The 22,196-nt window shown below is 42.8% G+C and overlaps 1 protein-coding gene across 1 annotated transcript in view; it reads left to right on the forward strand.

Annotated features, from left to right (window-relative positions):
- The window catches only part of PIWIL4 (piwi like RNA-mediated gene silencing 4), a 49,151-nt gene extending 27,925 nt beyond the window's left edge, over positions 1 to 21,226 (forward strand). Inside the window, exons 12-20 of the mRNA XM_062198314.1 lie at positions 2,642 to 2,826; positions 4,549 to 4,621; positions 7,599 to 7,799; positions 9,622 to 9,725; positions 16,637 to 16,707; positions 18,066 to 18,218; positions 19,824 to 19,950; positions 20,065 to 20,212; positions 20,941 to 21,226. Coding sequence (XP_062054298.1) covers positions 2,642 to 2,826; positions 4,549 to 4,621; positions 7,599 to 7,799; positions 9,622 to 9,725; positions 16,637 to 16,707; positions 18,066 to 18,218; positions 19,824 to 19,950; positions 20,065 to 20,212; positions 20,941 to 21,057 — 1,179 coding nt within the window. The 3' untranslated portion in view covers positions 21,058 to 21,226. The remainder of the gene's footprint in view (positions 1 to 2,641; positions 2,827 to 4,548; positions 4,622 to 7,598; positions 7,800 to 9,621; positions 9,726 to 16,636; positions 16,708 to 18,065; positions 18,219 to 19,823; positions 19,951 to 20,064; positions 20,213 to 20,940) is intronic.
- The last annotated feature ends 970 nt before the right edge of the window (positions 21,227 to 22,196 follow it).

Below are 22,196 nucleotides of genomic sequence, written 5' to 3' on the forward strand. Positions count from 1 at the left end.
TGTCCCAAATACTTGGACCCCTGAACCTAGGGTGGGAGACCTGGAAGAAGCTCCTGGCTCCTGGCTTCAGATTGGCCCAGCTCTGGCCATTTTGGCCATTTGGGGAGTGAACCAGCAGATGGAAGATCTTGGTATCTCTCTCTGTCTCTCTCCCTCTTTTTCTCTCCCCCTTCTCTCTCCATATCTCTTTCAAATAAATAAATTAATCTCTTAAAAATTACTAATTTTCATTAATTATCTAAAAGGCAGAGAGACAGAGAGAAACACATACACACACACACACACACAGAGAGAGAGAGAGAGAGAGAGAGATGGAGAAAGAGAGAGACAGAGATCTTCCATCTGTTGGTTTATTCCTCAAATGCCTGCAACAGCTGGGGCTGGATCAGGCCAAAGCTAGGAGCCCAGGACTCCGGCTGGTCTTCCATGTGAGTGGTAGTGACCCAAGTACTAGAGCCATCACCTAGAGCTTCCCAAGGTGTGTATTAGCAGGAAGCTGGATTGAAAGTGGAGGCAGGACCTGATCACAGGTTCTGATACAGAAAGGGTGCATCTTAAGTGGCCGCTTAACCTGCTGTGCCCCAGCACCTGCCCCTGCCATCTCTTTCTAACAGTCTATCCAAATTATCAAAACTTGATTGGTGAAGCTGAGGGAAAAACTATTTTTTAAAAATGAAACAAAACTTTCTAAAGTACCAGAATAGAGGCTAGTGAAGAGAGGCTGAGTTTCAGATTCACATGTGAACCAGGGCTTAAAGAACCTGACAGTGATCTATCTCATAATCTCTATAAGTGAAGTTATATTTACTTTATTTGGGGGGGGGTGGTGGTGGTGGCATGTTTTAGTATGGAATCTAATCTCCATAGGAGAAGGAGCCTTACAGTGAGAAATGGGGGGAATTCGCCCCCTAGAGGGAGTGGGCAGTCATCAACTTCTTGGCCAGTTCTAGTTTGATTTTTTTTTCTCTCTTTTAAATATTCATTTATTTGAAAGACAGAGTTACAATGAGGGAGAGGGAGAGAAAGAGAGGAGGAGAGAGGGAGAGACTAAGAGAGAGAGAGAGAGAGAGAGAGAGAGAGAGAGGGGTCCATCTTCCATCCGTTGGTTCTTTTCCCAAATGGCCACGACAGGCTGGGCTGAGTGGAACCAGGAGCCTGGCGTTTCATTCAGGTCTCCCATGTGGCTGCAGGGGTCCAAGCACTTGGGCCATCTTCCACTGCTTTCCCAGGTGCATTAGCAGGGAGCTGAGTTGGAAGTTGAGCAGCTGGGTCTTGAAACGGCACCCATAGGGAGTGGAATGCCAGTGTTGCAGGCGGTGGCTCTATTTGCGAAACCACAGTGCCGGCCCCAGTTCTACCTTTTTGAAACCAGGTTCTAGAATGGAGTAAGCTAAAGGTTCACAGGCCCACAGTGTGCCTCAGCATACTGCTCTGGCTTTCCTTCCGGCTCGTCAGATGACAGCAAATATGAAATTCTGTGTGAGAGGGCAGTGGCTCCCCTCCCACTGGCTGTAAAGGCCATGAGTGAACCTTGGCTCCAGATACAACCATTTATGGAGGGCTGGCCAGCCCTTCATGCCCAGGCTAAGGTCACTGCCTGGCGTCAGGTCCTGGCCTGGGCACTTACTGGTTAAGCATCCTAAGGATAACCTGGGACCGGAAGTCAGAGTGTGGCAGAAAATGCCCAGGCTGCAGTGTCGAGAGACCAGCACTGGACACCTTTCATTGCCCGGTGGCTCCTAAGCTTCTTTCCACCACGGCGTTCAAGTCTAAAGCAAAGGGACTGGAATTCGTATTAAATGTTGATGTGCATAGGAATCACCTGGGGAACTTGTTAACTTGCAGATTCTGATTGAGTGTGTGAGGCCCAGGGTTCTGTATTTCTAACAAGCTCCCAGGAGATGGTCCTGCTGTTGGCCCGCAAAACAGCAGTTTGAATAGCAAGAGATATCGGATTGCGTTGTGTTCCCTTATAATCCTAACAGCAGATCTCACAGCAAAGACATTTCATTCTAATCAAGTTCTTGGTTACAAGCAGAATGCTGGGGACACATCTGAAGTTTCCCCTCCTCGGTGCAGAGAGCTTTTTGCTAGTCTCCTTAAAACTTTGTAGGAGGGAGAAAGGTACCTGTATCCTGGCCCGTCTTTGCTCCTAAACACAACACAGCTAGCATCAGGGCTGATCCTCATGCCCTGGAGTGCTTGTCAGTTTCAGTGTGATGACCTAGAGCGTCAACAGTCAGCATTTCCCGTTTGAAATCTCTAGATGCCTAAAACAAAGAGATCAAACCACACAGCTTGTTCAGCTGAGCCGTTCAGAATCAGGGCCATAGATTTACTTAAAGATAGAAGGGAATTTTCGAGGCCCTTAAATCAGACACCATTCCCTGCACATAGAGGAGACTATGACACCTTGTAACCGAGGTTCTGCAGCAGTACCTGGCAGAGCCGGCTTGGTGCTCAGAGGCCTCAGCTCCCATGGATTCTGCTGCTACGTACAGTGCCTGTGCCTGTGTTTTAAGACCGAATAACAAGCTGTATTAACTAGTCTGTCATGAGAACTATTGGCTGTCCTCACACTGGCTCTGTTTCATTGCTGTCTGAAGAAATGGCTCAATCCTTTCATGGTGATTTTTCTCAGTGTCAACCCATGTCTGCTGCTGATTGGTCCAAGGATATACGAACTTGCAAGATTCTCAGTGCACAGGCTCTGGAGAAATGGCTGCTTTTGTGTGGTAGCAGGGCGGAAAACGTGACCGAGAGCTTTCTGAGCTGCTTGAGAAGAGTTGGAAGTTCCATGGGATTTGGTGTGGGCTACCCCAAAATGTGAGAGTGCACTCATTTTTTATTGTATTCACTTGGTTTGGTTTGAGGGAGAAATAATGACTGATGTAACTACAAAAGCTCCTTTAAAGTGCCAACAAAGTAGTTGCTGTTCCAAAAGATGTGTTTTGTGATGATTAAATTCTCTTATAAATTTAAAACATATTTTACATCGATCTTTATAATAAACTTCATTTTCACAGTCTTCTGTAGGCAGTAATTTCATTATCTCAGATCTTTTCAGTACTAGTTGGGGTGTAAATCAGTGAGTCCATATGTCGCCTTCTCAGCTTTTTCCCCTCTTTTTATATTAGTTAACATAAAACTTAACAGCAAATAGGGTGTACAAGTATGTTTCATTTCCTGAAATATTTTGATAGATTTTATGCTTTAAAATGTCTTGTAAAACCAGATCTACACTTGATCTTAGCCAAAAGACTGGGAAGCAATAATAAAACCAGATCTAAAATAAACTTTTCTGATTCCATTATTGCAGAGTAGAATTAATCATTTAGATAGCTTTTTTTTTAATCAATCCAAAGTCATTTGCACATTTATTGAGTGTCTACTATGTGTTATATACTATAAGCAGTTGCTGGGGATGGAAGCATTAAAGGAGTTGCTTAGTAAAAGGTCCGTACTTATCCTGTCACATTCAAAATTGAGTATTGTTTGCTTTAGAAAGGCCATCAAGTTGGGCATGCTTCACTTTTTCAAACTTGCTATGCCCAGAAAAGAGGAATAGATACGTCTTATTCTTTGTATAGTGGAGGTACAAATGTCCTAATTGGCAAGGTGAGAAGTTATTCTTCAAACACATGGTTACTAATTAATTATATCAGCAGTATAAGCATTGTTGAGAACCGTGGTTATTCCCCAAGTCTCATTTTACACCACAATTTAGAATTCTCCTCTTATCAGATCTGCTAACAAATCACTCGTTTGAGTTTCCCATGAAGTATCCATGTACTTGCCAAATTTAATGTGCATAACCTCTTTGACCTGAACCATTTGTCTGTTGACCTTAGGAGGCATGGACAGTAAGAGCAGCTGAGCCCCAAGGGCAGAAACTTGAACAGGAAAAGACCACTTAGTCGTAGCTCTGTTACAAGGGCAGTCGGGGTTAGTGGTCCTGCCACCTGCTGGGCAGATTTTTAACAGCAACTGGGCCCTAACATAATACAAGTACAGGACAAATGATTGACTTAAGGCTAGATATTCCAGACTCCAAACAAGCCACCATTAAGGAAAACATAAATATTTTTGTCTGAATCATGAGGATTAGTTGACTTTCTCCATCTCATTAACCCAATTCCTGGAACTTTTATTTTAAAATCTCCAGAGAGATTAAATATTAGAGAAATCTTGTCCTGGTTTAACTTGAACTCTATTTCAGACCCTTGATACCATGAGATTCGCAGTTTCAAAACTTGTTTTCAACTGCTCTTTGAACAGCAGAATTACTAACTTTAGGATTCTGTAAACTTGCAAAAATTTCCCTTTCCATCAAGCTGTTTTTATGCTAGTAAATATGACCATGAAATGGTTTTTGGCATATGTTGTAGTGGGAGAAACAATTTTAGACTCAAAAAGTTTTGATTTTTCTTTAAGGCTTTTTTCTAAAACTACTTGTATTATAAAAATCCATTTTTATTATTTGTAACAATGGATGATGATGTACTACTAAGGGAATGATATAGCCTCAAAATTAATCTTTTTATGTAGCATAAAAGTACAAGAAAATCCAGCTGCGTTCCTTAGAGCTATACAGCAACATGTTGATCCTGGTGTTCAGTTGGTAAGTACAGGATACATTTCCTTATTTGAAGTGTAATGTTTATTTTTACTTTGTATCTTCTACAGTCTTAAAAGAAGGGACCTTGGCTGGCGCCGTAGCTTAACAGGCTAATCCTCTGCCTTGTGGCGCCGGCACACCGGGTTCTAGTCCCGGTTGGGGCACCGGATTCTGTCCCGGTTGCCCCTCTTCCAGGCCAGCTCTCTGCTGTGGCCCGGGAAGGCAGTGGAGGATGGCCCAGGTGCTTGGGCCCTGCACCCGCATGGGAGACCAGGAGAAGCGCCTGGCTCCTGGCTTCAGATCAGTACTATGCGCCGGCCGCAGCGGCCATTGGAGGGTGAACCAACGGCAAAAGGGAAGACCTTTCTCTCTGTCTCTCTCTCACTATCCACTCTGCCTGTCAAAAAAAAAAAAAAAAAAAAAAGAAGGGACCTGAACTAGCTCTCCCATGATATGTTTGTAGATTGCAAAACACCCATGCAAACATTAATCTTAGGCTTTTAATCAGTATTTTGTTTCCTTTTCATATTTCTAATATTAATATTTTTGAATAATCCTACATCAGCCTTTCAGATGTCTGCATGTTTTCAAACTTTTGGGGGCCATCTTTTGCTTAAAATTTAGGAAAATTGACTCTCCCCTCATCCTGTCAGTGTGGGGGAACTCACCGTCCCTCCCAGGAATTCAGTGGATTCTTGGAGGGTTTAGGCGTTGCGCAGTCACTCGTGGTCACTAGTTCTTGTTTCCCCGGAATTCTTCCTGCCTTCTGTGTCCTTCATCCTTTATCAGTGCCATTTGCTCTGCACTGCACCGCCCTGTGGGATGTTCATGTTTGCCACATTTGCCAGTTTTGTGTACACACGTGTGTGTGTGCACATATGTGTGTGCATCTGACTTGGCAGACTGCTTGGAGGCAAGGCATGAGTAGATCACATTCCAATATTCCACGTATCCTTGTTCTTAAAAAACTCTCTCAACCATTCGTGATTCCTGGAATTTTTTCTCTTCTCCCGGACCTCAGCCTCCCCCAGTCGGTTGCGGTTGCCAAGTGGTGGTTTTCTAATTATTCCATCCTTGCTTCTTCATTTGTTAGGTGGCATAGGAAGAGATTTCTCTTCTCCTCACTTTTCTTTCTTTTTTATATTGTTTTTATATGGACTCCTATTTTTCTTGGCTATATTTCATTCACATTATTGGTTATTTTGATGCTCAGATTGTCCCTGATGTTGCCATTCAAGTTGGCTTCTGTGTCTTTTTCAGATGGCCCCATCATTGTTCAAACACTTTTTTTAAAAAAATTATTTATTATTTTATTTGAGAGGTAGAGTTACAGACAGTGGAGGGAGAGACAGAGAGAGAGGTCTTCCAATTGCTGGCTCACTCTCCAAATGGCTGCAGTGGCCGGAGTTGCACCGACCAGGAGTCTGGAGCTTCTTCTGCAGCTCCCACACGGGTGCAGGGTCCCAAGGACTTGGGCCATATCCTACTGCTTTCCCAGTCCACAGCAGAGAGCTGGATGGGAAGAGGAGCAGCTGGGACTAGAACCGGCGCCCATATGGGATGCCGACGCTGCAGGCAGAGGATTAACCTACTGCGCCACAGCGCCGGCTCCATTGAAACACTTCTTACCTTCTGGCATCTTGGAGTCTCTCCTGGAATCCTTGATTCCTTTGGTGACAGGTAGCATTTAGAAGCCAAGATGTGGGTACTGGTGCACATATTTGCCACCTGGGTGTTGCAACCCCTTGGCTTTCTCATGGGCAAAGCCAGGAAATATTTGTGTGGTGTGTGTTTATACACACACGTGAACTGGTGTATACACATGTGTATATATACACACATATATGTGAACTGTGTGTGTGGATGTATGTGTATATATATATGTATATATATATATATTTTCAATTCAACACCACAGAGAACATTACCCCTTTCCCTGTTTGTACCTTGCTTGTGTGAGAGTGAGAAACATGGCTCCTGTACCTTCCATGCACTGGTTTGCTTCTCCATCCCCTGGCATACAACCAGTCTCACTTGGTTCCCATCTCCTCTCAGTCCCAGTCTTCTTGGGCCACGCCCTGTTCTGCCACCTTCCTTCCTTGGCCCCAAACTTGCAGGATGGAAGGAAGGAAGGAAGAATTTTCCTGACAGTTTGGAAATATTCTCCATTTTATATACTTAATTATAAATAATTATAATCTTTGACACTATGATTCTAAACAGTTCCATAGGTTAAAAAAAAATGACTTTCTTCTGCTAATTTGAACAATGCTAATCTTTTCTACAATTCAGGGGCTCTTGAAGGTGTAGCATTAAATACAGGAAGTAGATGAGAGGGAAGCCAGGAGAAGCCCTTCCGTGTGGGAGACACCTGATAAGAAGTAGGAGTAGCGGAGAGATGGTGAAATTTAAAAGACCAGAGGACCTGAAGCTTCTTTAATCCTTACTTTCCCTCCCCCTATATCCCCTGTCTCAACTACCAGTAAAAGAAAAAAAAAGTTAGTTTCTTTCATTTTGATTATTCTGGTGTCTGCTGGGAAAAGCACAACAGCTTAAGCTAATTCTCCACTTAGCTCATCTGTGAGTGGTGGTGTTGGGGAGGGGCCTCTGGGAATGAGGGCTAGAGGGTGGTGTGTGGGGCGGTGTCTGTGTGTGTAGGGTGTGTGTGTGTGTGTGTGTTGGGGGAGTAGCTAGAGAAAGAGCTAGTGGGAAGGCACTGTGGGGACATTGACAGAAGCCCATCAGGAGAACAGGGAGGAAGGAGAAGGCAAGGGAGGCGGTCGGACTGAAGTCGGACTGTGCGGAGTGAGCGGCTGGAGAAACGGGGCTGAGGAATCCGTGGCGGGGAAAGGCCACCTCAGAGAACGGTGCTCCTCTGAACACTGGCTTCTTGGGAACACAGGGAATCCAGATACTTGTGTTTTTCAAGAAGCTACTTCTAAGTGTTAGTAAATTAATTTTTTTCTTTTTTTGCTTTTAGGTAATGTGCATTCTGCCTTCAAATCAGAAGAACTATTACGACGCCATTAAAAAATATTTGAGCACAGACTGTCCAGTCCCGAGCCAATGTGTGCTGGCTCGGACCTTGAATAAACAGGGCATGATGATGAGTATCGCCACCAAGATTGCCATGCAGATGACCTGCAAACTGGGAGGCGAGCTGTGGGCCGTGGAGATACCTGTGAGGATGCTCGCACCTTTTTCCTTTTAATTATCAGGCAGGCAGTCAGATTTCTGAGTTGGAATAGGAGGTGGTATCAGGTGATCCCAGCATTCTGTGGCAGGTGGCTTGGTGGAGTCTGTGACCTGTGATGTGGGCTCTGGGGTTAGACAAGCAGCTGTGGGGATGCCCGGAAGAAGGGGAGGTGTGGCCTCTCCTCAAGGGCTGCAGTTAAGTTGCTAATGTTTCATGAAAGAGAATCTGAGGGCTGGCGCTGTGGCATAGTAGGCTAAGCCTCTGCCTGCAGCACTGGCATCCCATATGGGCGCCAATTTGAGTCCCAGCTGCTCCTCTCATGATCCAGCTCTCTGCTTGTGGCCTGGGAAAGTAATGGAAGATGACCCAAGTGCTTGGTCCCCTGCACCCGCGTGGGAGACATGGAAGAAGCTCCTGGCTCCTGGCTTCAGATCAGCTGAGCTCTGGCCATTGCAGTCCTTTAAAAGAAAAAGAGAGAATCTGACTTGCCATGGATGCTCCAGCTGCTATTTTTTTTAAGAGATTTATTTATTTGAGAGACAGAGGTACGGGGAGGGGGGGAGGAGAGAGAGAGAGAATCTTTCACCTACTAGTTCACTCCCCAAATGGCCACAATGGCCGGAGTTGGGCTGATCCAAAGCTAGGAGCCAGGAGCTTCTTCCGGGTCTCCCACGTGGGTGCAGGGGCCCAAACACTTGGGCCATCTTCTATTGCTTTCCCAGGCCATAGCAGGGAGCTGGATCGGAAGTGGAGCATCCAGGACTAGAACTGGCGCCCATATGTGATGCTGTCACTCACTGGCCTCAGCTGCTAATTTTTTAAAAGGCTTATTTTATTTATTTGAAAGGCAGAGTGACAGGAAGATTTTCTATCCACTGGTTCACAGTAAGTGGGCCATATTCTGCTGCCTTCCCCGGCACATTACCAGGGAGCTGGATTGGAAGCAGAGCGGCCAGGCCTCATACTGATGCTCCCTGCACCAGCCTCACCGGTGGCGGCTCTATCTGCTGCACCACAGCGCTGCTCTCCGCCCACACCCCCAGCTGCGGTTTTGAAATCTTTGTTCCTGGGCCTCTGTGCTACCTCTCAGAGAAGGCTCGCATCGCACCCTGCTGGGGTTTCCGCAGAGCCTGGGGAAGTGATGTGAACCAGGATCCGAGCTTCTGCACTGTGAAGGGAACTGAGGAAACCCTCTTTCCTGAGTGGTAGCCACCACGGGAGGAAGTGGGGAGAGTGAGAACTGAGGGAATGCTGCCCGTTTCCATAACCAGGACGAACGTGGTTGCCCCAGCAGTGCCCCTTGAAGGTGCCAGGGAGGACTCCTCAGGGACGTGAAAAGACCGGAGTAGAACTCCTGCTTAGATCCCTCAAGACTAGACATGAGGGGCGTGCGGGGGGTCACTTCCCAGAATCCCGTTGGCCTCTGGTGCCCCTTGCTCACCCCACACAGGATGATGGCTGTTTTGAATGACAGTGCCTCTTGAAGCAAAGTAGAGGCAGTTTTCCTCCCTCCGTCGCTTGAGTCTGTCTTGTTTCTGGTTTAGTGAACAGCCTCAGATGGATCTTGATCTTCCTGGCACATGGTTTAACTAATTTAGGAGCCAGAAGCAGTTTTTTTTTATTAATTATTATTATTACTATTTTTTTTTTGACAGGCAGAGTGGACAGTGAGAGAGAGAGAGAGACAGAGAGAGAAAGGTCTTCCTTTTGCCGTTGGTTCACCCTCCAATGGAAAACATTGTATTGATCATTCTTTGGGGAAAGTGGTACTTCATACCATTAAGTCTTGACACCTTTACTTTTCTAGTTGAAGTCCTTGATGGTGGTCGGTATTGATGTCTGTAAGGATGCATTCAGCAAGAATATGGCGGTGGTTGGATTTGTGGCCAGTGTTAACCCTCAAGTCACCAGGTACCTTCAAAACTACCCTATTATATTCTCCAATTAGACTTTTGTGTTTAACTAAAGGACATACCAGCAAGGAATAATTTGTATCATTCACCAGATCTTTGGGTCATAAATTACACTGATGTATAAAAACGTGATTGGTGAAATTGGGATAATATGTCACCTCATTAAAAAGCTAATTGTTTACATTTATTATTGCTTATATTCAGGCATTTCTCCCAAATGATGAATGTGTAGAATTTCTTTTTTTTTTTTTATTTGTTTTCTGATTGTCTGTACTGTCCTGGCCACTGTACTGGTACTTTACATTGTGGGATCGATCCACTGAGCTTTGGAATTAAATTTCCAGAAATGTCCTCATATGCTGTCCCTGAGGTCCTGTTATTTAACTTCACGGTGCCTCCCTGTAGATATCTGTAAAATTGGGATTGTAATAGTGCCATTTCATAAGTCACTTATGGAAATTACATTAAGGTAAGGGGCTTAGGATATTGCCATTCATAGTAAATATTCAATACATGCTGCTTGTTGTTACTATTATTGCTTGTAGTCACTTGATATGATTGTCATTCACACTGCTACTAAAAATAAAGGCAGAAATAGGGATCTTGCTTTATTAGCTTACAATGCTCTGTAAATTGTAGTTCTTAGAGTTGTTTCAATATTTGTAACAAACTGATATATTTTGAAGCTGTAGGAGCTGCTTGCAAATTTTCTTCTTCCTGACGTAAGCTATTTGAAGTGCTCCAGAAAATGTGTGGTCTGCATAAATTAGGGCGTGTGGGAAACAGCGAAAGTGGCATCATACTTGTATGCCTACAGCTTCATTCTAAGTTGTATGAAATTCCTGCTATATGTGTCACTTCATTAATCAAGTTGATAGAGGACTTCCTTTATCCTCCTTTGTACATCTAGAATTTTTTTTGATGTAAGGAATGAGATAGGGATCTGCCTTAGGTTTTCCTCAAATGATTACCATTTAGGGGGAAGTTCCCAACTTTTTTCTATTATTTCTATTATTGTCATATAAATGGCAAAAATAATATATTTAAGGTATACAATATGTTTTCATATATGTATCCAATTAACATATCCATTACCTCACACAGAATTTTTGTGGACAATATTTAAGATCTGTTCTAGAAATTTCAAGTTTATAATACATTATAATTAATTATAGTCAACGTATGGTATATGTTAGGTGTTCAGAACTCACTCTCTTACAAGTGAATGTTTGTACTCTTTGACCAACGTCTCATTCCCGCCACACACCCCTGAAACCACCCATCCACTCTGTTTCTATGAATTTTTACTTTTTCACGATTCCACATACAAGTGATAACAGTCTGCTTTGATTACTGTCACATTGCAGTATAATTTGAAATTAGGAAATGTGAGGCCTCTAGATTTTTTTTTAGCACGAGAGTACTCTAGCTACGTGGAACCTTTTATTGCTTCATACAGTTTTTGTTTTTTTTTTGTAAAAAGTATCATTTTGGAATTTTGATAAACTGCATTGAATTTGAAGGACACTTGGGGCAGTATGGATATATTGGTAATATTAATTCTGCCATTCCATGAACATGGAGTATCTTCATTTATTTGTGTCATCAATTTTTCATTACTATTCCCTAGGTTTCAGTGTACAGATTTTATCTCTTTGATGAAGTTTATTGCTAAGTATTTAATTCTTTCTGCTATTATAAATGAGGTATTTTTAAGCTGGTTCATTGTTAGTGTACAGATACACAACTGATATTTATATGTTGGGTTTGTATACTGTAAGTTTACTGAACTTGTGATTAGTACTAAGTGTTTTGATGGAGTCTTTAGGGTTTTCTGTATATGAGGTGGTGTTATTTTCCAACAGATAGCTTTTATTCCTTCCTTTCCAAGTTGGATGCCTTTTATTTCTTTTTCTTACCTAATTGCTCTGGTTAGGACTTCTAGCACTCTTTTTTTTTTTTTTTTAATTTTATATATGGGGCCGGCACTGTGGTACAGTGGGTTAACGCTCTGTTCTGAAGCGCCGGCGCTGGTTCGAGACCCAGCTGCTCCACTTCCAATCCAGCTCTCTGCTATGGCCTAGGAAAGCCATAGTAGAAGATGACTCAAGTCCTTGGGCCTGTGCACCCGTGTGGGAGACCCAGAAGAAGCTCCTGGCTTCTGGCTTTGGACTAGCAGAGCTCTGGCCATTGTGGCTATTTGAGGTAGAGTTACAGACAGGGAGAGGGAGAAACAGAGAGAAAGGTCTTCCTTCTGCTGATTCACTCCCCAGATAGCCACAATGGCCAGAGCTCTGCCAGTCCAAAGCCAGGAGCTGCTTCTAGGTGTCTCACATGGATGCAGGGGCCCAAACACTTGTGTCATCTTCTACTGCTTTCCCAGGCCATAAGCAGAGAGCTGGGTTGGAAGAGGAGCAGTCAGGACATGAACTGGTGCCCATATAGGATGCACCAGTACTTCTTTGAATATCTTATAACAAAAGCTTAACACCTTTTCACTGCTGAGTATGATATTAGTAGTGGCCTTTACTGTGTTGAGGTACAGTCTTCTGTACCTAATTTGTTGAAAGTCATTATCGTGAAAAGATGTTGCAAGTTTTCATGTGCTTTTCCTGCATCTGATGAAATGATCTAATTTGCTGCTCGTTCTGTAAATGTGCTGTAGCACCTCTGTTGATTTACATGTGTTGCACCATCCTTGCATCCGAAATGTGAATCCTGCTTGATGATGATGCATGATCCTTTCAGTGTGCTGTTGAATTGGTTTGCTAGTGTTTTGTTAAGAATAGTTTTTATTTGTGTTTTTCAGGGATGTGACCCATAGTTTTTCTCTTTTTACAGTGTTTTTATCTGGCTTCAGTATGAAGATTATGTTGATCTCATAAAATAAGTTCAGAAGTATTTCCTTTTCTTCAGATTTTTGTAAGAGTTTGAGAAGGATTGGTACTAATTCTTTTTTTCCTAAAGATTTATTTATTTATTTGAAAGAGTTACACACAAAGGCACAGGGAGGAGTTCAGTGAGCATGCATGAATTTAAAAATTTTAAGCATTTTGCCACACTTGCTTTATATGTAAATATTACATATATACACAGACAACAGTTTTTTCTATTTCTTCATGATAGGTTGAGTGTTTCTGAGAATTCATTCTTGACTTTTAGGTTATTCTGTTTGTTGGATATTCATAGCTCATGGTAGTATGTATGAGCCTTTGAATTTCTGTGGTGTAAGTTGTAATGTCTCCTCTTTCATTTCTGATTTTATTTGTCTGAATCATCTTTCTTTTTTAGTAGTTAGCCTAACTAAAGTTCTATCAGTTTGGTTTATCTTTTCTTTTTTTTTAATTTTTTTTAACTTTTATTTAATGAATATAAATTTCCAAAGTACAGCTTATGGGTTACAATGGCTTCCCCCCTCCCACAACTTCCCTCCCACCCGCAACCCTCCCCCCTCCCGCTCCCTTTCCCCTTCCATTCACATAAAGATTCATTTTCAATTCTCTTTATATACAGAAGATCAGTTTAGTACATATTAGGTAAAGATTTCAACAGTTTGCCCATATAGCAACACAAAGTGAAAAAACTACCATTGGAGTACTAATTATAGCATTAAATAACAATGTACAGCACATTAAAGACAGAGATACTACATAATAGTTTTTTTTAAAAAAATTAATTAATTTTCTATGCCATTTCCAATTTAACACCAGGTTGTTTTTTTCATTTCCAATTCTCTTTATATACAGAAGATCAATTCAGTATATAATTAGTGAAGACCTCATCAGTTTGTACCCACACAGAAACACAAAGTATAAAAATACTGTTTCAGTACTAGTTATAGCATCACTTCACATTAGACAACACATTAAGGACAGATCCCACATGGGGTGTAAGTACACAGTGACTCCTGTTGCTGACTTAACAATTTGACACTCCTGTTCATGGCGTCAGTAATCTCCCTAGGCTCTAGTCATGAGTTGCCATGGCTATGGAAGCCTTTAGAGTTCGCTGACTTTAATCTTATTCCGATAGGGTCATAGTCAAAGTGGAAGTTCTCTCCTCCCTTCGGAGAAAGGTACCTCCTTCTTTGATGGCCCCGTTCTTTCCACTGGGATCTCACTCACAGAGATCTTTCATTTAGGTCTTTTTTTTTTTTTTTCCATGATATCTTGGCTTTCCATGCCTACTATACTCTCATGGGCTCTTCAGCCAAATCCGAATGCCTTGAGGGTTGATTCTGAGGCCAGAGTGTTGCTTAGGACATCTGCCATTCTACGAGTCTGCTGTGTATCCCGCTTCCCATGGGAAACATGGGTTTATCTTTTCTTTAAAAAAAAAGATTTTTTTTATTTATTTGAAAGTCAGAGTTACAGAGAGAGAGAATGAGAGGCAGAGATAGAGGTCTTCCATTTGCTGGTTTACTTCCCAAGTGGCCATAATGGCTGGAGCTGTGCCAATCTGAAGCCAGGAGCCAGGAGCTTCTTCTGGGTCTCCGACTCAGGTGCAGGGGCCCAAGCACTTGGGCCATCTTCTACCGCTTTCCCAGGCCATAGCAGAGAGCTGGATCAGAAATAGAGCAGCCAGAACTTGAACTGGCACCCATATGGAATGCCGGCACTGCAGGTGGCGGCTTTACCAGCTATGCCACAGCGCTGGCCCCAGTTTTGTTTATCTTTTAAAAAAAAACTCTGTTAGATCCTTTTGTTCTAATATGGTCAAGTCTATAATGTTTTTTTTTCCTTTCAATTTTCCATTAGGAATCCATTCACTGTTAGAGGTGGGGTGTGGACATTCCCTATTATTATTATATTGCTGCTGTTTTTCCTTTTGGATCTGTTTAATTCAGTACTCTGATGTTGGGTGCAGATGTCCAGTTTATAGTTTCTTTATCCCCTTGATGGATTGACCCCTCTAGCTTATACTTACTTTCTTTGTTTTCTGTGAGGTGTTTTTTGTTTTTTTTGTTTTTTTTTTTTTTTTTTTTTTTTTTTTTTGACAGGCAGAGTGGACAGTGAGAGAGAGAGAGGCAGAGAGAAAGGTCTTCCTTTGCGGTTGGTTCACCCTCCAATGGCCGCCGCGGTTGGCGCGCTGCGACCAACGCACCGCGCTGATCCGATGGCAGGAGCCAGGTGCTTCTCCTGGTCTCCTATGGGGTGCAGGGCCCAAGCACTTGGGCCATCCTCCACTGCACTCCCTGGCCACAGCAGAGAGCTGGCCTGGAAGAGTGGCAACCGGGATAGAATCCGATGCCTCGACCGGGACTAGAACCCGGGGTGCCGGCGCCGCAAGGCGGAGGATTAGCCTAGTGAGCCGCGGCGCCGGCCCCGTTTTCTGTAAGTTTTTGACAGCAGTCTGTTTTGTCTGCTATAAGTATAGCCACGCTTGCTCTATTTTGGTTTTCATTTATATGGAATAATTTTTACCATTTGTTTACCTTTAGTCTTATTGTGTCCTTAAAGCTAAGTGAATCCCTTGCAGGCAGCATAAAGTTTGGTCTTATTTTATATCCATTTTGTCACTCTGTGTTTCTTGATTGCAAAATTTAACCCACTTATGTATAAAATAGATATTGATAGGTGAGGAATTACTTTTGTCATTTTGTTCATTGTTTTCTGCCTGTTTTGAGGTCCTATGTTCTTCTGTTACCCTGTTGGGGTCCTACTCTGGGATTCGATGATCTTCTGTAGTGGCATGACTTTAAATCTTTATCTTTTATGTAGCTACTATAGGTTCTGCTTTGTGGTTACAGTGAAGATTATGTAAAACATCTTCCAGTTTGTTAAGCTGATAACAACTTAGGTTCCATTGCATAAACGCTCATGGGTGAACTTCCTGCTGGAGCAGTCTGTAGGGGTGCAGCCTCTCTTCCCTCCTCTCAGCTCTGTGATCCGGGTGAGCTGAGCTAAAGCAGCCCTGTGGGGAAGCTCCTGCGTGGACACGGGAGCCAGGTACACACTCACTAGTCTCTCACTTTCCCCTGAGGGAGAAACAGCGGGCCGAGGGGTCTCCTCTCTCTGCACTGAGCAGTACTGCCCTACAGAATGGCTGACACAAGTGAAGAGAATCTTAGACTGCAGTGAGCGGCCTGAGACTCTTTGCCACGCTGGACTCTGGGGTCCCAGAGTTACTCTTTCCTGGGGAAGTTGTCAAAACCAGTACTTGTGCATCTGCGTGGAGGGGAGGGATGCAGTGAAAAGCCCTTCTTCCAGCATCTTGCTGGTGGCACTCAGCACTGCGAGTCTGCAGCACTGTGTCGCTGTCACATATATTTACAGGGCTGTGGAAATGTTGGCACTCATTTACCAAGTCGTGGCTTTTCCAAATGCTCTTAGTCTATGATATTTAGCAAGAGAAGTTGCTTCTGAAGTGTGAGTTAAGTTAATCCTGCTAAAATACTAAGTCCAGAAGGCTCACCAATAGTCACAGACATGCTTGAGAAGTATTTGAATATTTTAAAAAGTAGATCTGCTAAACTAGTACATTTATTTATACTAATTGCTAGTGGTTTCTGTTTATTAGTGGTTACTCTGTGTCAAGCATTCTACATGTAATATATAATTTAACTTGTACCACCACCCTAAGTGGTAGTACCTTACTCTCTTGTAAATTTCTTTGGTACATACAGATGAGGAAACCGAAGTTTAGATTCATTTAGCAAAGCCACAGCATTGCTGAGTTCCTAGCCAGGATTTAAACTCAGATATACCTGATGCCAACACTGTGCTTCATTTCGTTCATCAAAGTCATTTTGGGGAGAGGGAATTTTAAATGCCATTGTGATCACGTAGCTTGTACAAAATCGTCAACATTGATTTTTACCCATAGAGTCTGTTTCATAATTCAGTATCGGTGCATGCTGTTGCGGGAATTTTGAATTTGAGCTTTACTCTCATCTCTCACTTGCTTTAGGTGGTTTTCTCGCTGCATCCTTCAGAGGACAACAGCTGATGTTGCAGATTGCTTGAAAGTTTTCATGACTGGTACTAAAAATACTACAGTGTGGGTGGGCTCCAAGGAATGTTCCTGTAGACCTAAGTTCCATGGAGATAGCAGTCCAGATAGGTGGAAGCAAACTTCCCAAGCTTGCCTGTGTCCACTGGTACCCAGCTGGAGATTCTCAAAGCTATGCGTTGGCTCAGGGTTACAGTCAGGTTAATTGGTCTTTGCATTCATCTGTGTGTGATAAACAGAAAGCCAGGAGGAGAGAAAGTCTGCTGCTGCTGGTTCCTGACAACCAGTTTAAGGGCACAAAGAAATGTATCCAGGAGGAACTGGCTTATAATAGAGCAGTGTTATGTCTAAACATAAGAGAAAAGCCTTTGGACCCGGGGTAGGGGTGCTAACTGGTAAGATGTAGGATAGAGAGAGAAGATGAGGAATACAGCAGATGAGCAAGAGTGAAATGTTTGCCATGGGATACGATGAGAGGATGGAGCAAGGGTATCCACTTCCTCACTTGCCCCAGCCCAGGGTCTGGCTTTGCTGTTCCCTAGTAGTTTGGTTTACGCAAATTCCCCCATCTCCTTATATGTATTTTCCCATCCCACCTGTAAACTTTGGGAGGTTTTAATTTTTGTTTCTAAAAAGGGAGTTCATTGAGACATGTTGGTAATGGTCTTACATATGTAATTATCTTCTATCAAACTGAAATGTGTTTTCTCGACATTTAGTAAATGTCCCTGCAGTTATATATATATAGAATGGTTGTGTCCTATTACTTTCCCTCACTTGAAAACTTGATTTTTTTTTTATCAGTTGTTGTTAAAGTTTCTGTAGGGTGGGAGTTACTGTGTAGTCTCTGCTGCTAGGCAGTTTCTGGTTAGAGTGGGTGGAAATGTTTGCAGACTTGACATTGTCAGTGGGAATTAGAATCTAATTGGGTGACTAAGGATGTTTGCAGAGGAGCAGCCAAGTCATTTTCTTGCTTTCATATTTATTCTCATTAGAGAAGAAAATGACATAATTTTATGTAGTCTATTTGAGAGGATGTAAAGACTTGAAGACAGTAAATTAGTATAATCTGATTTTAGGCATTTTATGTATTGCAGAAATTAAGTTTTAATTTATTGTTTGGGTATTAAAATTATACTGAGGGGATATGCTAAATGAAGAATACAGTCTGTGATAGGAGCCATGATGATTTCTCAAAGCAGTGATGAAGGGATGCTCTCTGAAGTTACCTGTTCTTACATAATAGCAAATATAACCCAACTAGGTACCACCTTATTTTCTATGGCCTGAAATAGCAGTGCTAGCTAGACATTGACATTTATATGACTGTTGTTTTTTGTTGACATTGGACAAGTCGTTGCTTTCTTACTAACACTGAATTCTGCAGGAGCGCTCAACAAGTGGTACAAGTACAACCACAGTTTGCCAGCGCGGGTGATTGTGTACCGTGATGGTGTAGGAGACGGTCAACTAAAAACAGTTAATGAATATGAAGTCCCACAGCTGCTGAGCACTGTGACAGAGTCCCACTCAAATACCAGGTATTAAGTTATCATTCTTTCTGCTACACTCCCAGCAACTACACATTCAGCTGTAACTGTTAAACGCAAGACGTGCAAACCTTGTTTACTTTTTTTATGCACTGAAGTTTTGTTCCGTTTCTCACCCTGCCAGTATATTGGGGCACATTTCCTCTACACTGGCGTGTCGTTAGGATGCTCTAACGTAAATGGCTCGGGGGCCTTGGGTGGGGGCGCCTAGAGGAAGGCAGGTGTTCTGCAGAGCAGCTGACACGCAGCAGAAACCCTGCAGGGCTGCTGGCAAATGGAGATGCTTTGTACACATCAACAGTCGTGAAGAACAGGCTGTGGTCCCGAATACACACACAGGGCCTAAGCCCCTCGGTTACAGGCACTACTGTGCATTCAGGTCTATGGGAGGTGCTGAAAGGAGTCTGAGCACCATGAGAGCCGAGCTGCATTTGGAAATCACTTCATTTTCAACCCCAGACATCTCGTTCCATTGTTACATTTTTAGATTCAGCATTTCAGTACTAAATGTACCATTTTTTCCCCCAGTAATTGTACAAGGAGGCAAGTGTGAAAAATTACTAGAAATGGAAAATGGAAAGGACAGTAATCTTAAGTTGGCTTCTTAAAATATTTGAAAAGCATCTTTTTCCTAGCAGAGCCCAGATCTCTGCTGTCTGTCATCGGACATTGTGTCCTGGCCATGATCACGGAGGAGCTGAGTATGGACCTCCATCAGTAATTGGTAGGAGGGAGATAGCTCGGTGGCAGGATTGCCTGCAGCTGCGTGCAGTCTGTTAGACCCCAGTCTCTCTCTCGCCCTTGACCTCTGGTGAATGTTTTGAGTATTAAGGCTCCAGCATGTTCACTGAGGGCTGCAGGAGTCAATTTAGCAGCTGACAGTGCTAAGGAGTTACTTTTCTTTATAATAGCAACATTTAACAGTGTTAATATGGAAAGCATGCATAATCCATTTAAAAAATAATGTAAATGCTTAATGTGGAGCCTCACAGTGACCCTTGCATCCTGGGGGGTTCCTTCCATGATGGAGGACATTCAGATTTGGCCTTGGCTTTACCAACGACATCAACACTTGGCCATTTACCCTTTGGTCCAGCCAGCATCTGTCCATCCATCCATCCACCCTCCCACTAAGGCATCAGTTGGTATGATTTAGAAGGGATCATTTGAGGATAAGAGGGACTTGTGGTTCTTCCTTTGCTACCCAGAAATAATTTCAAGAGGAAGAGTGAAGCTGAAAATAGCATGATTATTACTCATGGCCCCCAAACATCGGGTCTTAATGGTTATTAACTTTTGGAAAATCTTCCCTCAGAAGTATGAAATGAAGTTAATTGTCCTATTAACCGTTTTCCCCCTGCTACGTTGAAATGATAAAAGCTATGCAAATAGCTCGGCCTCCCACACTTTCACAACATATGAGGACAGTTACTAATGTAAAAAATTGCATGGACCTCCAGGGAAGGTGAGATTGTGGGTAATTTTTATTTTCTTCTTTCAGAATGTTTTTTTTTTTTTCCAATGAATTGCTCTTTGTTTCCTTTTTGAAGATCAGCAGAAGTAATCCCTCATTATGTTTGTTTCTCTGGCCCAACGCTCCAGGCTGTCAGTGGTTGTGGTCAGGAAGAGGTGCATGCCGCGGTTCTTCACGGAGAGGAACCACACCCTGCAGAACCCCCCACTCGGCACTGTCGTGGATTCCGAAGCAACACGTCGTGAATGGCAAGTGTCACTGGGAAACCCAGTTTTGACCAGCATCCATTGATCACGTGCCGTTTAGGTTGGGACTTAGCTATGTCTGCCTTCTTGCCCACTTTCCTTCCGCTTCCTCCTCAGGTATGACTTCTACTTGATCAGCCAGACAGCCTGTCGAGGAACTGTTAATCCCACATACTATAATGTCATCTATGATGACAATGGCCTGAAGCCTGACCACATGCAGAGACTTACATTCAAAATGTGCCACCTCTACTACAATTGGCAGGTGAGTGAGAGCTGTTTATTTATGCAAATAGGAAGTTCAAGATGTCTACTGAGGAGTTGTCACCTAATTCAGTTTGTAGCCCTAGGCAGAGCATAATACCTGAACTTTGCACAAAGGAGGAATGAGTGTGTGACTCCCTAATTCCACAGTGGGAGGAACCCTGTCTGCCATAGAAACAGAAGAGCAACAATGAATATAATAGATTAATTTTTATGGTTTCTAGAGTACTGTATTTTATATATATACATATATATATATATATATATATATATATATATTATCTTAGAGGACCTTGGGAGAAAATCAGAGTATTATTTCCACATTACAGTTGAGGACATTGAAGCCAACACAGATGGTGGGAAAGTGTTAACTGGCGTGAGTCTGCCCTGTGCACCTGTACATTAGTCCAAGAGCTGCTGTCAAAGTCCAAGGCCCATGTTTACTCTGAGCCTCTCAGATGAAGACGAGTCCACGGGAAACCTAGATTAGCTATAAGTATGATGGCTTCTAGCCCCCAGCACTATTCAGCCAGGCTGGCCTCACCCCATCTCGCCCAGTGAGTTTATGTTCCCAGTGAATGAGATTGCCTTTGTTGACTGAGTTAGTTATTGTTTAGTTACAAACATATTCTTTTGTACCTGGAACCAGTCAGTTAAAAAATTCAGCAAAAAGTCACTTTGAAGAACAAATTTTCCCTTTAATTATTACCAATGCTTCTTCCTCCCCAGGGCTTAATCAGTATCCCAGCACCATGCCAGTATGCCCACAAACTGACCTTCCTGGTGGCACAGAGCATTCATAAAGAACCAAGTTTGGAATTAGCCAACTCTCTCTTCTACCTGTGAGGACGTGAACCATGGGCATCATTTGATGGGGAATCCAAGGGAACTGTGTACTTCATACGAATCTGCCTTAAACTTAAGGCTGTAACTGTGGAGAGGGACTCAAGCTGTCAAAACAATTTCATCTGAAACAGTGCAGAAGAAATGTGTTTCTTTAGTTTAAAGAGTTGTATGCTTAAGGTAAATTCTCCTTGTGGTATATGGAATTAAACTATACCAACACCTAACAAGTATTCCATAAAGTTAAGTATCTTCCAAGAAAACAAATGTTTGCCCAATATTTTGATGTAAGATAGCCAAGTGTAATTCCCACCCTGTTGTCCAGGTTGCTTACACAGTGTTATAGAGCAGTTTGTAGAGTAGTTTAAATAATCAATAGAAAATAAAGAAAATTCAGAGCATCACACGTGTTTGTTATTTGAATTTTAAATTGACATTACATGTGAACCTCATTTTTTTCAGCAAAGAATCACCAACTAAACCACACAACACCATCAGTCTTTGAGATAGATTTTCAAAAAGTTCACGGAAAACTATGAAAAAGCTATGCATGGATTTCAAAAATTTTTGCCCGAAAGTACTTTTTTTAAACCTTTTATTTAATGAATATAAATTTCATGAGTACATCTTTAGGAATATAGTGATTCTTCCTACCATACCCACACTCCTGCCCTCACTCCCTCCCCTCCTCTTCCTCTGTCTCCCATTCCCAGTCCCATTATCAAGATTCATTTTCTTTTTTTTTAAAGATTTATTTTATTAATTTGAAAGACAGTTACAGAGAGAGGTAGAGACACACAGAGAGAGGTCTTCCATTCACTGGTTCACTCCCCATATGGCCTCAACAGTCAGAGCTGCACCGATCTGAAGCTGATCTGAAGCCAAGAGCCAGGAGCTTCCTCCGGTCCTCCCACGTGGGTCCAGGGGCCCAAACACTTGGGCCATCTTCTACTGCTTTCCCAGGCCATAGCAGAAAGCTGGATAGGAAGAGGAGCAGCCAGGACTAGAACTGGTGGCCATATGGGATACTTGTGCTTCAGGCCAGGGCTTTAACCCGCTGTGCTACAGCGCTGGCCCCAAGATTCATTTTCAATTAACTTTATACACAGAAGACCAACTCTATACTAAATACAGATTACAAT

This window comes from Lepus europaeus, chromosome 7, assembly GCF_033115175.1.
Source record: "Lepus europaeus isolate LE1 chromosome 7, mLepTim1.pri, whole genome shotgun sequence".
NCBI lineage: Eukaryota > Metazoa > Chordata > Mammalia > Lagomorpha > Leporidae > Lepus > Lepus europaeus.